Source organism: Seriola dumerili, unplaced genomic scaffold, assembly GCF_002260705.1.
Source record: "Seriola dumerili isolate Sdu_G_001 unplaced genomic scaffold, Sdu_1.0 BDQW01000191.1, whole genome shotgun sequence".
NCBI lineage: Eukaryota > Metazoa > Chordata > Actinopteri > Carangiformes > Carangidae > Seriola > Seriola dumerili.
The window spans coordinates 7,641,012-7,656,155 of NW_019174446.1; the positions used below are offsets into that span (position 1 = coordinate 7,641,012).

Below are 15,144 nucleotides of genomic sequence, written 5' to 3' on the forward strand. Positions count from 1 at the left end.
TGGTCATTTGCAGTTCAGTATAATTGAGCACACTAATACTGGCCTGTTGCATGGTTGTTTTGGCCTTAAGGTTTGACAATTTCTCTGTTACTTGGTTTTGTAGATAAGGTACATGTAAAAAACCCTGAAATACTCCCACATTTAACTACAGTATTTGCATAGTGGGTGTCCATGACCTCAACACAAAATCCGCCCTTAAGCACTCACTTGCACTTGTTTGTCACTTACAGTTACATTAAAGTGAAAATTCCCAGCTATGTTCTGACTTGCTACCCCATTCTGTTAAAGCAGTGATACCTGAGCTGTGCTCCCATTGTCGTGTGTGCATTCCTGCATGTTAGTTTGTCAGTGTACAGTTTTTACATATAGAGCTGTCAATGTTCCTTTCTTCATCTGTTTCTTTATGTTTTTACCTGCACATATTAGACTGTGAATTCACAAGAAAGCGCATGATGCACTTGTGTGTGCAGCTCACAAACTGCCTGTGTTTTTCAGTCTATGTTGACCACAGCGGGCTGTGAAAACTTATACACTGTTGATAGGAATGGCCATTAAACTTAAAGCAGGCATAGCTTCAGTCTCAGCTGGCTGGGTGGTCACTGCTGACAACTTGATAGGGCTAATCTCTTTAAGGGCGAAAGTATACGGCTTCAGATTGTACATGTAGATGAAAGAGTGATAGCAGGTTACAGAGAAGATATAGAAGAGTCTGAGTCTGAGGAGAGCTGAGGAACTGTCATGGCGCGGGTTTTTAGAAAGCAGCTCTGGAAACAAACAGTTTCCAAGGTCATTCAGGTAAGAGAAATCATGCAGCACTGTTGTTGTTGTTGTGGTGCCATGTGAGGTTTATGTCCCATTTTAGTTTATCCACCCACATAATTCTCATGTATGATACCAAGTACAGATGGAATCTGTCGTTTACCATGGTGTGATTTTAAATTAAATGAACCAAATTGTCTGCAAAACTTTATCCACACCTACTGTTCTGACTTTGACAGTGCATGTTATATCTGTTCGCCAGAAGATGCGGATTAAAATTGACTAAATCATTATCTGTGTTTATCTGAGGTTTGGCAGGGCACTGAAAACATTTTGCTTTGCTTTTTAAAAAAATATTAGATAAATAATCTGTACTATATTCCTGCCAAACTGTCCTGCTGCACAATTTTTGTCACAGCTGTTTTCTTTTTAATTCCAAAAGCCACAGTTTGTTTATTATAGGGATTGTCAGTCTCGACATAGCTTATCTCAGGATGGGGCTCTGTTTGCTTTTGAAAGCTATTAATGTTGTAGCTGTTATTACATGTGTCTGTCAGTGCTGGCTTCTGTGTCTGTGTTGTGAGAATAACTAAATATGGATATGTCTGTCTGTCATTGTTGGAGCTTGTTATTGTTGGCTAGTGCATTTTGTGTGTTTATGTGTTGCATTCAGTGTTGACTTAATCTGCTTGTTTGTATATTGTGCACCACAGTGCATTGTCTGTATAGTATGTCTCTGGGCTGAAGACTGAGTTGGCCGTTCATGCAATTTGGAATAAAGACAGAGAAGGTGTGAAATGGCTGGTCGCCCAGCAACTGTTGGCTTGGCATGCTTTTTTATGGTCGACCTGTGATGTGAGCGTTTGTGTCTGTATAATGTGCGCGGGTATCTCCAGAGACTTGAGCAAGGTTGGTGTGATTCATTGCTAGGGTTCTGAAGTGGTTTATTTAAACTTATTTGAACTATCTGTTTCTTGTGCTGTTGCATCATGCACATAGGTGGTTACATATTATCTCTGTTCTCTTGTGTGGCTTGCTTTAGATGCTTTAAATCAGTGAAATATAAAAGAGCACATTCAGAGTACAAGGAAAGAATGTTCATGTGTGAAGCGACCGAAATGTGTGACTGAACCTTTAATTGTGTTGCACTTAGCAACCAACCTGCTATCTGTTGACCTGTGACTTGCAGTCACTGTTCCTGAGAGTGGTTTGTTGGTGCTTGGCAAATATTACCGTGTTTTTCAAAAAAGTTAATAATTCTGCAGATTGGACACCATTGGGCTTTCGTTTCACCAAACAAACTTGCATGCCAATGTGGTTACTGACTGATCTTTAACACATTAGCCTGCTGACAGGCTAATGTGTTGCTGCTCTTACTAACATTGCTGACACACACAGATTGTGAGGCAATTGTTATGCTCCACCTCACTCTGGCTTCACATGACCAGCCCCCCAGGCTCTAACTAACAAGAATCAATACCTTGACTCTTAACCAGCCTGACTCGGAGTATAAATATAGACTGGTGTCTTCTTCTTTGTCCAGGTCCATGTCTCCCACCTCTTGCCCTCCTATTTCTCTACCTCCCTATATTTCTTCTTCCTTTCATTTTTCACCTCTTTCCATTATCCGACTCCTCTTGCCGTCTTTTTCTTAATTATTTCCGCATTTATCTGTCTTTGCCCATGCATTCAGTCCTTTCTTCCTCCATTGTGTCATGTCTGTCTGATCTTCCTTTCCATCTGTTGGACTTGGCATCTTTTTTTTCTCTTTATGTCCCTTTTAGCACTTTATTCAGGGTTCCATCTGATCTATCCCCAAAAACCTGTCATATCTAGTCACTCCAATCTCTGGACAATCCTTTGAGAGTCACCCAGTGTGCTTGCATGTACTGTATGCCCTGTGATCCAGTGCATACTATCAAGTTTAGCAGTTAATTGCAGCCGGCAAGAAAACAAAAACAGACATTCAAGGATAAGGCTATTTAACAGCAAAATCCCTTATCTATGAAGCACAGCCACATGGATATGTAGTTACAAGGACACAGAAGAGAGGGGAGAGAAAGGGAGAACATGGTGAGAAACCTGATCACTTAATTTGTCATTTTCAATGTTAAAGTTTAATTCAGTTGTTAACAATTGTCTAAACAGACTAGTATGAAAAAAGAGCTAGCTCTCAAGTATTCTATTTTTGGATGGCCAGTCACAGGAGGATGTTTCCTGCTTTGTTGTAGAAGAAAGCCTTTTTAAAAGACAGTCAGACCATGGTGACGTCAATGCACAAAGTATTTTAAGCCAGAAAGAACTATTCCTGTCATCCCCTGTTTAAATTCCAGACAGACAAAAAGGAAGGGTAAATGAGAGAATTTGAATGCACCATGCAGCTGGCACACCATGCTAACGCCAGGTTTCATGTAATTTATTGGCTGACCTTGTTCCTGTGTCACTAATCAGCAGAACCTGGCAACCCATTGTGGTTGTTTTTACTGTCCTACCACCCTAAATGCAAACTGTGGGCCTATGGTAAACTGGCTGCAGTGCTGGTTAATCCATTATAAGACACCTGAATTTTGTAGTATTTGGACGGGTGCTATGAGAGTTGAAGGAGAGACATGGAGGCACTTCTCAACAGTAGAAGGATGAAACTGAAGATTTCCATTTGAAAGTCTTGAAGGAATATTGATATTTGGTTTGGACATGTTCTGTTATTCTTGTATGGAGTTATATACAAAGTAAAGAAGGATGCTGCTGAAGATTTTTTTGACATATTCTGTTGCTTGATCGTGTACATGAAATGTACATAACTGTGGTTCTTTGAAGGGACTGTTATTTAAATGATGTCTGAACCAAAGTGTAGAACCACAGAAGACCTTCGGTCATCTGTCATCACCAGCAGCCTCATCACTACAAAACATGTATGTGAAATATGGTTTAACCTGTAATGAGCTTCTTACGGCAAAAATTACATCACTGCACTGTATATGGTTTTTATTTTTTATTTTTTTATTTTTAGCATTGGACACCCTGAGTTGTTCAGAATATTATAATTCTATAAAAAGCATCTATTTCCACACTCCATCAAGAGGAAATGGTTACATTTTTATTTTATTTAAATGTCCCCATCCTAATACTTATTATCTATAACTGTCTGTACATTTTGTTCAGCAAAAGTTGAAAGAAGAGCGTGAAGCCAAGCGGGCCCAGCTGGATGGAAGACATGACTACATCCTCAGTATTGTTGCTTCATGCCTGGGACTGGAGAAAGCTGATGTGGAAGATGCCATACTGGAGGGGAATCAGGTACTTTATACTCCAATTTTCAGACAGACATTTTTGTTGCAGCCTTAAATCTAAAACATACTGGTGTGGCAGCATCTGTAAAACATGACTTTGTATTTTTATTGATACAAAATGACTGCCACATCTATTTTCTTTTAGTTATTTCAGTTTTGTGGGGTTAAGAACGGGACAGGAGTGATTTATTTGGGGTAAGGGTAAATATTTTATTTTAGAGTTTGGTCATGGTTGCACTGAGCACATCTACAATAAGCACTATGACAACTATGTGATGTCTCTCGGTTTTGGAGACTGTTGTGTTTGATTGTACTGGACGTTTTCTTTTCATCTTCCTCAGATTGACCGTATGGAGCAATTCTTTGTGGTTGAGGGTCTTCCACACCTCATGTTCTACTATCAGGACACTGAGCCAATCGAAGCAGGTAACATGAAAATGTACACTCATATCAAAAATGAACGAAATGGATAGACTGTATCTGATAAACTGCAACACATCGGATCTGTCCTGTATGCAATTATCTCTGTCACTGCATGTTCCATAGTATGTGAGAAAGTGAGAAATCAAAGCTGCTTGTGTTGTTTTTGACTGCAGTTCTTTGTTTTAGCAGCAGCAGCAGCAGCAGCAGCAGCTTCTGTGCCCTCCCAGCTTGTTGCCCGGCAGCCTGGTTGCAGCAAGAAGTTTAAAGTGTTTGTGACAGACGGGAGGGATGTGGCGTTGACTGGAGTGTGTGTTTTCTTCACCAGAGCCAACACTTCTAAGGCAATCACCTCTGAGAACATACACAGAGTGAGTCACTTTATACAGTTTTGAAAAAAACAAGCATGAAGTTATGTTCTCTCAGGGTAAGTGAAGGTTGGATTTGAAATATAGCAAAATTGTGCAATGATTTCATGGACAAAACACTAATTTGACCATCATTGCATTCGGTTATGGGCATTTTATAGTCAGATTTTATCCAATCACTTTGCCTAACTGCCACATGTGGGAATAAGATCAACGATACTCATTTCAAAAATTGAAGTTAAAAGAAGAGATGAGATGAGATTATTTCCATCGTTTAGTAGCACTAAATGTTAGGCAAACAGACAAATTCTCTCAGTGTAAGTTTTGAAAGACAAATACTGTGTTTCTAGACATCAAAGAACATTTGATTGGTTCTCCTTTGACAGCGATTTCTCTTTGAGCCCATTCGTGTGATAAATGATGTCCGGGACTAAAACAGGTTCTTTTCATCCAGAGCTAGTGAGACTATAGGGGGTTCATAGCACTGTGATACCGCGGGCAGCTCTGCTTATTGATTGTTGCAGATCACCTGCTGTCAGCAGTAAAGCTAATCATCGCTACTGATAACAGGGCATGTTTGCTACTAGACACTCACAGCAAGAGGGGGAAGGAAGACAATTTTGGTGTGTTTGTGTGTGTGTGTGTGTGTGTGTGCGTGCGTGCGTGCGCATGTGTTAGAGGGAAAAAATAGAGAGAGCACTTGTAAGAACTTGATACTTAAAAGTACATCTGTATTTTCAGTTAATTCAGGGAAAACAGTTAAGGTCAGTTAAAACAAAAATAATCACACTAAATGAATTAATTCAAGAAATATGTACTGTATGTATGTCAGGTATTTCTCTGCCTGGTGGTGAATTTGGTATAAGTGCTTCACACTCCCGAAAATGCTGAAATGCATGCATTGTTTGTCTGCTGCCATAGTGAACATTAATAAGCCAAATGTAGGCTAGGCATCAGAGATGGGGTGTTAATTACAGCAAAATGTCAAAAACAAGACATAGAGCCCTATCTTACACTTACATAACGCAAGTGTCTTTGCTAGTTTCAAACCAATGCAGTTGTCATTTTCCCATCCAGCGCCCCTGTTGTATAAATAAAAGATACACTTGCACTCATCTGAGCAGCCATGGACGTGTTGGTCTTAAAATGAGGTGTGTTACAACATCAGAACATTTCCAGAGGGTTACTACTGGTTAGCTTAAATGGGAATGTGTTCCAATGGGTTCCTCAGTGAACAACAACTTCAGTAGGATGTTCTAGTTTTTCTGTGTCTGCCGTGAATTTATTTGGCAGTTTAATTCATCCATGAGCTGTTTGCTAACAACTTAGCCACAATTGTCCACTTCTGAGTTAGCTTCTTTTCCACCTGCTTTCATTGCTCAATGTAATTTTCTCTTTCCTTGAAACACAGTGATTTTTTTACCCTTATTGTAACCTAGGAAGGTATCTACTGCTGTGCTGGTATGTAGAGTAATGTATAAACCATTCTGTCTAGATCTAACTGTTAGATTTTGATATCAGATATCTAGTGCCAAACGTCATGAAGTTCACTTACAATTTAGCTCTTAAGTGAACCTCTAAATATTGGAAGTTGATAGATTCAGTGAAATGAACATTGATGTTTGTTTTGTTATTTTATGTGTGTACACTTTTCTCTTCCTAGGATGTAAATTTTAATATGCTGGACACAACAGAAGGGGGTCTGTTAAAAAGTGTGGAGCAGTTGCTCTCGGACATCTTCATCCCCACACTGACGAAGATGAACCATGGCTGGGGGGAGCTGGCCAGTCCCCAGGCCCAGGCTGTCAAACAGGAGTTCATATCATCATTGGAAAGCTTTGTGTCAGTTTTGGCTGGAGCACAGGAAAGTCTGCAAGAAAAGGCAGGGAGCAGACACTGTTCAAGAATAAGTTTGATTCTTAATTTAACAGCTATAAAATACCCAATGAAAGAACTTAACCAAAGGTCATTTAAATATTTGTGCACTAACCAGATATCACACCTCTGCTAGTATATGTTTGTTGCTTAGCGAAAACATAAGAAAATAAATAATTATTTGGATTAATATAGAGAAATGAAGGGCGTTTGAACATCTGTGAACCTTTTTCATTACAGTGGTGTTTTATTAAAACAGTAAGATAGCACCTCAACCTAATAAGCCTTGCACCTCTGAAATAACTGTAAACAGCCTGTTTTGAATACAGCCTCTTTTAAATATGTTTTTGTGAGCATACATAAACACATCCACAAACAAAATAGATTAAAAACACCGCTGTAAAAAAGTAAACCATGTCATATCTTGCCTCCAGGTTACCTTGAAAGAGTGTGACACATTTGACCTGAGGGTGCTGAAAGGCCCATCAGATTACATGGCAGCAGCCAGCAGCACAGAGACCACAGAAAAGATAGAGGCCTGCATGAAAGTCTGGATCAAACAGATAGAACAGGTGAGACATGTTAGTTAACAGGTAAGACGTTATCCTGAAGCTTATCACAATTACCATTTATTTTCAAACTTGAACAGGTTAAGTGTAAGTTCTTAAGTGACAAATATTTGACTGAATATGTCCTAAATATTTAATGAAGCTGGAGCAACAAATGGTTGCAGATGCAGCGGTGGGATCTTTTCTTACATAAACTTTGACATATTTCATGTTTTTATAGTTATTTTTCACAACTTAAACACTTAATGATCCAAAATAATTCAAGATCTGTTGGGGAAGGATGCAAAATTACCACAATGAAATGACCAAACTGAATATGTGAAATTCGGGGAAAGTAAAAGATAAACTGCAGAAATGATGGTTTAAGCAGTGGGTACTGATGAAGTATCTGTTCCTCAGGTTCTAGCTGAGAGTGACCAGCTGAGAAAGGAAGCTGATGACCTTGGCCCTCGGGCTGAGCTGGATCACTGGAAGAGACGAATGTCCCGCTTCAACTACCTCCTGGACCAGCTTAAGAGCCCTGATGTCAAAGCTGTACTGGGTGTGCTCCTGATGGCCAAATCTAAACTTATAAAGGTCAGATATGAATGTCACTCACTCAGGTTTTAGTGACTATATTTTTCACAAATTCCTTTCTTCCTTCGTTGCTGCTTCACAGGACATTTGGTTCTCCTAAAATGCCCTCTATCCATTTTTTTTTTTTTTATTCTTGTTTGTTCTGTCTAGTCGTGGCGGGAGCTGGACATCAGGATCACTGATGCAGCCAACGAAGCCAAAGACAATGTCAAGTACCTCTATAGCCTGGAGAAGTTTTGTGACCCTCTTTACAACAGTGACCCTGTAAGAAGAAATACTCGCTTGAAGTGGTCTGCTACATTAAAAGCAAACCAAATACACTGTCTCCATGTTGAACTGTCCAGCATGTTACACACATACTGTGGATGTTATTACATAAGTAAACTATAATTCCTGTTTCACTCCAGGTGTCGATGGTGGATGCAATCCCAGGTTTGATCAATGCCATCAGGATGATTCACAGTATTTCTCGCTACTACAACACATCGGAAAAGATTACATCACTTTTTGTTAAGGTAGGAGCGGTTGCTATTCCAAACAATACAACATTCATAAAGAGGATTATATTATAACCAACAATAGGTGAACAGAATATAAACATCAGAATGTTTCACTGACCATATTACAGCACTCAAACAAATTTCCCCTTTGACCTTTTGACATCCTTGCTCATGATAATATGTGCACTAATATTTAGCTACCCTTGCTTCACGTATAGTCTCAAGTTGTTTGGGTCCACAAAGATTTTAAATACATATCTTAATTTCTCCATAACCATCACTATCTCCAGGTAACAAACCAGATGATCACAGCCTGCAAGGCCTACATCACTAATAATGGCTCTAATTCAATATGGGACCAGCCTCAGCAAGTTGTTGCTGACAAAATTAAAGCTGCCATCCACCTAAACCAGGTACTGGATTTTACTTATTGGTATGATACATCATTTATAATGTAAATAATTTATCTTATAGTTATTCTTTGTTTATGTTCTCATCAAATGTGGTTTCTTTGCTGCATTGTGTGTATTAATTTTTATGTGTGTTTGTAACAATGTTTGTCTTCCACACAAGACACGTGTTACAATGAGTCAGCATTAGATGTTTTGCTGAAAGTTAGACACATGTAAGTTGTCCCAAAGAGGGCACAAGAATACAATATCAGGTGGAGATGATTTCATTCCCAAGAAATGTTAAAAAGGGAAGCAAAGTTACTTTTCAACCAACAACTGCTGCGACTTTGATTTGATGGATGGCTGACCAGTTTTGTTACATCTCAAACTGCAACTTCCAGGAGTACCAGCGGTGTTTCCATAAAACCAAGCAGAAGCTGGAACAGACGCCCTCAGAGAGACAGTTTGACTTCAGTGAGATGTACATTTTTGGGAAGTTCGACACATTCCAGCGACGACTCAACAAGATCCTGGAAATGTTGGACACATTTTCGACCTACTCTGCCCTGCAGGACTCCAAGATAGAGGGACTGGAGACCATGGCTACCAGGTTTCAAGTGGGTATATGTTGGGTAGATCAGATTGTTGTCAAGACATCAACAACACAGAGAGCCATTCCATTAACTGATGAAATGCCAGTGCTAGCCAGCTGAGCCTCTGCTTTTCTTCTGCAAGTCATTGATGTTGGAATATGTCCATGGATAGAAAATGTAAGGCTGCAATAGCAGAAATCTACAGCAATGAAGAGAAAATGTTTGATATCTCTTCAACTAATAAATACATGGAATGTGCAAAATGTTAATATACTGTAGAGTTTCACTGCGAATGACTTTGTTATTGTTTCATTAATTAATTACAATTATTGAATTTCTTAAATACATGTGAAGTAATGAAGGACAGATATAGATGAGTAAAAATAAATATGTTAAAGAAGCATTTGTATATATTGAGATTTATGACACATTAATAGCAAAAATGGAAGTGCAGCTCAGAGGAGTACAGTCTATGTGGGAAGAAGTTGTTTATGTTTACAAAATCAGATTGTACTGCCTTGGGTCAGAGAAAATAACGGTCCAGTTCTTGAATCACCTTGTCTAATTGGTGTTCAGATGTTTTCCCTTGGGAGTATATTGATGTGACCTATCTGTTTGTTTCACCTTCTTTGGATGTGCAGACTGCAGAAATGCAAGGAAAATGGGAGGTAATGTCTCACTGCAGTCTTACTTTTAGTAATGCATGGCCTATTTTCATAGTTGACTGCATGTAGTGGTGAAACTCACAGACATTAAATTTTACCACATATCACCATATATCACTTAATAACAACATGACAATACTAACTGCAAGGGGCATGAACAGAGGAGAAACCTCAAAATTTGTATTAGTTGCTCCATTGTTTTGTGTTGTTCAGTTATTTTCCCAAACAAACATTTCCAAGTAAATGATTTTCATGCTGCCAAATTCAGCTACTGTAATTCCATCAGTCCTGTAAACCTGCAATCCAGGTAAACAAACAGAGCTGCATCAAAATAGATTGCATCCCTCTCCTTTTGTACAACTTGACAGTTCTGAATTATATGCATAATTTATGGTAAGATTTAAGATTCTTTATTACATTTCCACTATTATTATGTACTCTGTTTGTTCTTTGCTATTATAAAACCTTGATTAACTCTCAGATGATGTGTTGCCAACATCAGTGTGATGTTATCCTAACACCCTGACACACAGTTGGTCAAAGAAACAGGATTGAAGATTGAATAGTGGTAATGAGGATCATTTTTGGGAGGCTTTAAAACTTTTGATTTAAAACCGATGAAAGTTTAACAATAAAACTTGCGTGTGGCATGGATGTTCACTCATTTGTATGCTTGTGTTTTGTGTGTGTGATAGGCTATTGTGCTGAACATGAAGAAAAAACATTACAGTTTCCTAGACCAGAGAAGAACTGACTTTGATGTTGACTATGAGGAATTCTGCAAAAGCACCTCTGAGCTCCATGTAAGTAAAATATTACAGATAAAACGATTGAGTTTGTCTTATCTATATTGTACAGTAAAACTAATAGGCCTTCACACCACACATGTTTTACGTTATATGCTAGTGGGAGTCATAAAGGTGCAAATTGCCTTGCCCTAACAAGTACAACTAAATTAACAGGAGAGGTTAATCAAGCTCAGTGTGTAAACACCTACTCAGTGTGCTGAGATATTGTCTAATCAGGTAAATGAAAACACCTGTGCCTGACCTCGTTAGTCTGCTGTTTGGCAAATGTTGTTGTTTGTCTTTGTGCTTCCAGAATCAGCTGAAGAGTTTTATGGATAATACCTTTGAAAAGATTCAAAATACAGAAAGAGCTCTAAGTGTCCTGAAGAAATTTGAAAGGTAACCCAATCTTTTGCACTATTTTTTATCCCATGCAGATTCCCCTAAACAGGTATTGCTAGCTGCTAATTAGTAACAGTTAACTGTATTCATTTGGCATCTCAGGTTGAAAGCAGTCTTTAATCAAATGACAGACATAACAAACTAGCAGAACTCTGTTTATATCAGCAAACATTGTTATGTTTTTGGTTAAACTTGTTTGTTTCCTGCTTTGAAAAGTGAAAAAGTCATGCCATAAGAGAGGTCTTTCTGAGTGACTGTAATAGACGTTGACCTAAATAAAAAATGTAATCACTGGAATACCACACAGGTTACTCTATTCACACCTTGTAATACTGGTTGTCTTTTTTCGAATACTGATGAAATGCAACTACTTGTATTTTCAAACTGACTAAAACAGACTGGGCATCCCAGACCTTGGCATTGATGAGAAGTATCAGCGCATTCTGCAGAACTATGGCCGGGACATTGAAATGGTCTCCCGTATCTACATGAAGCAGAAACTGGACCCCCCCATTGACCGGGACTTGCCCCCAGTGGCAGGCCGGATCATGTGGGCTAGGCAGCTGTACAGCAGGATCCAGGGTCCCATGGACCTCTTTCAACAGGTGATAATAAATTTGTGACTCTCTACAACAAAACTTGGCTTGGCTTAGGTGCTGTTTTTGTTGATTTACAGTATTATTATTAGTGCATTTTTCCTTCTAAGTTATACAGTACCATTATATCTCTGTGTAGCATCCTGGAGTTCTTTCCACACCAGAGGCCAAGAGGATTATCAAGAACTTTAACAGGCTAGCAAGGGTCCTGTTGGAGTTTGAGATTCTTTACCATCATAACTGGATGAAAAAGGTAAAGGGAGTGAGAACACATGATGTGGACTGGGCAAAAAAAAAACATAACATGAAAGTTTATATTAAAATTATAAGGTATAATATGTAATGTAAAATAACATTTTGGCACATGAACATGCATTTAAGATGGTCTGATCGTGTACAACATGCACATATGTTGTACAACATGAATGTGTTTTCTCCCATCTTATTCACAACCACTGCGCTTGGTCTCTTGCTTTTTCTGTACTTTATTGTACCTCTTCCTCTCACCTCTCCTTCCAATTATTTGTCATAACCTTCTCTAAACTACCCAAACACCTTTGATACCTCCTGCCCAGATGGAGCATGCCCGTGTGGGCCTGCAGGCCTCTCTGTTGGTCAGGTCCAAGGAGACAGGGGAGCTGTTTGTCAACTTTGACCCCGAGATTCTGACCCAGATCAGAGAGACAAACTGCATGACAAGGATGAATTTGGAGATCCCGCCCTTTGCTGCTCTGCTTCAGCAGAAACAGGACACCTTAAAAAAAAACTACAACAAGTTACAGGTAGATATTATATCTCATACACATTTGCAAATACACACAACATAAAGAAGCAATATGAGAGGCCTCAAGTTGAGTTGCATTTATGTAGAAATACTGTAAAACACAATATCCTTTGTCCTATTTGTGTTTGAAATCCACACATAAATGTATATGAAAAGTGAAGCTGAGATCGAGAAACAATGCAGAGAGCTGTACAAAGGGACATAAAAACACACTGTAAAAAAGTACTGTCCTGCTTAGAAGGTAGTTTCAGTTGTACATACAGAATTCTCCACTTAGTAATTCATTTCAACACTATTGGTAGTTTAAAAACAAACTCTATCAATATCTTTCCTTTGCAGTTAATGTTGACTGAGAACACCAGAGTGCGGGCTAAGATTCAGAGTGCCTTTGAACAGCTGGCCATGCCACATGTAGCTAAGGTAAGGTGTGCTTGTGATATAATTTACACTTCATTTAATTTAAACTCAAATCCTTCATGTTGCTTATTATGTTTTTTGGAAAGTCATGTCATTAAATGTGTGATTATGTAACTTTCCAAATTAAATTAAAGTAACATTTCAATAGTAATTAATGACAAAATAATAATTTTGTAATTCTTTTCATTTATTGGTTCATTTTGATATTTTTCTCATTATTATTAACTATTTATTTAATAAGATTTAATAAATCTATGAATTTATTGATTATGGAGCATTTTACTGTTCCATATATTAACAGCTACAGTATGACATGATTTATAGGGATACAGAGATTTCATTCCCTACAGCAACAGTATTACATGTGCTTTCCAATCATTTTAATTCTGTTTCTGGAGCACAGGTGTGTTTCATTAGTTTAATTTAATTAGATTTCGGCCCCCAGTTCCTGTCAGGTTAATCTAAAGATAATTATGGGCCCTTCTGAACAGTCACCTTGTATTTTAAGGTGGACCTCGAGTATTTAGTCATTGCTGTCACTGAATTTAATCAGTTTTCCCACACTTTCTGTGGGAAAATGGTCAGGTTTTTACATGTTTTAGCAAATATGGATAGGAACTCATTTAGACCAATGGAGAACCAGCCCTTGCCGGCTAAGCAAACTGACTGTTTTAATGTAGGTACGGGCGAACTTTATATCCAGGCTGTAAGCTACTTTCACATATTATCAACTAAACTACTCATGTGTAGGCTATCATAGGCTGGTTATTGTAGATTCCTGCTGATAAAACCCCAGCTGTAATTTTTCACTGGGGTAAAATACCATTCAGAATAATGAGGTCAGCCCCCAGCATTGCTGGTGGTGTTTACTGGTTTACTGGTTTCTGATTCAGCAGTGGGCTGTAAAAACTGTGGAAGTGTGCCAAGTTAGGTTAGGTTGTAGAATAATAATGGAAGAAATTATGGAGGTTTTTCATTTTTGGGAATGGGAGAATGGTAATTTTTGCTTCATTTTAGGTCACAAGCCAAAAAGTTTGAGAATCACTGGTCAAGCAAAATCGTGGTTCTATGTGTTTTGTCAGACTTTTTAGGACTGTTGAGACATATGTTAACACATTTGCTCATTTTTATAGTTTTAAAGTTATTTATGAATTGAATAAATCCAGTGTTACAATCTACAGTTTATGTATTAGTTATGTATGTATGTGGTAACTTAAGACTAAATATACAACTGTTGCTTGGTTTCATCATTCATCAGAAATATCCTTTTTAATTTATCCTTACATTATTATGTGACATGCAGATTTATGACAAAATAGGACTAATTGTAAAAAGTGCATCACCATAGATCCCTTACTTTACAGGTGGATGAGGCTATACACCCAGGTCTGACCTCCCTGAACTGGACATCTCTGAACATAGAAAAGTACCTCAGCCGAATTGACAAGACCTTGGGTAAGCAAAAATCCATTGAGATCAATGTTCCACATGCTGATGCATAAGACATCCTGCAACTCAGCACTGGCACTATCTGATAAAACATTGATGCATTCATTGCATACTCACCAAACGTGTGTGTAAGTGTGTGTGTGTGTGTGTGTGTGTGTGTGTGTGTGTGTGTGTGTGTGTGTGTATGCATGTATGTATGTATGTATGTATATGAGTAGCTCTCACACATACATGCTCTGTCACACCTTTTTTGTACGGACTTTCTTCCTTTATTGATCACTTTGTAAATTTGCTCCCACTTCCAACTGTCACCTTCTCCTCCAGTGCTTGCCATCTTCTTTGCCTCCACTTCTGTCGGACTATGTCTCACTTTTGTTGTGCTGTGTCTCCAGTTGACCTGGAACTGTTAATGGACAGGGTGAACGACTTGGTGGAGTTTAGGATAGATGCAGTGCTGCAGGAGATGAGTGGCTCTACACTGTGTGTCCTGCCAGAGGATGAACCAGTCACCTGTGAGACGTTTGTTCAGACCACTAGGGTAAATACATATTCTGTTTCAAATAAAATAACAGTATTAGTTTGTAGTTGTAGTTATTTAACACACCCACCCCCACTCCTCATGATATAATTTGAAAGATGTTACATAAAGATTATATGCACAGGGACTTTAATATACTTTCCAATGCTTCTCAAGTATTTTA

The 15,144-nt window shown here is 38.5% G+C and overlaps 1 protein-coding gene across 1 annotated transcript in view; it reads left to right on the forward strand.

The window, feature by feature from the left end:
* Nucleotides 1-738: 738 nt before the first annotated feature.
* dnah5 (dynein axonemal heavy chain 5) overlaps nucleotides 739-15,144 on the forward strand; it is a 100,126-nt gene continuing 85,720 nt past the window's right edge. The window contains exons 1-19 of the mRNA XM_022753641.1: nucleotides 739-795; nucleotides 3,922-4,056; nucleotides 4,391-4,475; nucleotides 4,677-4,840; nucleotides 6,501-6,719; nucleotides 7,147-7,284; nucleotides 7,681-7,857; nucleotides 8,008-8,121; nucleotides 8,265-8,372; nucleotides 8,648-8,770; nucleotides 9,151-9,366; nucleotides 10,703-10,810; nucleotides 11,109-11,194; nucleotides 11,595-11,802; nucleotides 11,933-12,046; nucleotides 12,369-12,575; nucleotides 12,917-12,997; nucleotides 14,359-14,449; nucleotides 14,836-14,981. Of these exons, the coding sequence (XP_022609362.1) occupies nucleotides 739-795; nucleotides 3,922-4,056; nucleotides 4,391-4,475; nucleotides 4,677-4,840; nucleotides 6,501-6,719; nucleotides 7,147-7,284; nucleotides 7,681-7,857; nucleotides 8,008-8,121; nucleotides 8,265-8,372; nucleotides 8,648-8,770; nucleotides 9,151-9,366; nucleotides 10,703-10,810; nucleotides 11,109-11,194; nucleotides 11,595-11,802; nucleotides 11,933-12,046; nucleotides 12,369-12,575; nucleotides 12,917-12,997; nucleotides 14,359-14,449; nucleotides 14,836-14,981 (2,577 nt within the window). The remainder of the gene's footprint in view (nucleotides 796-3,921; nucleotides 4,057-4,390; nucleotides 4,476-4,676; nucleotides 4,841-6,500; nucleotides 6,720-7,146; nucleotides 7,285-7,680; nucleotides 7,858-8,007; nucleotides 8,122-8,264; nucleotides 8,373-8,647; nucleotides 8,771-9,150; nucleotides 9,367-10,702; nucleotides 10,811-11,108; nucleotides 11,195-11,594; nucleotides 11,803-11,932; nucleotides 12,047-12,368; nucleotides 12,576-12,916; nucleotides 12,998-14,358; nucleotides 14,450-14,835; nucleotides 14,982-15,144) is intronic.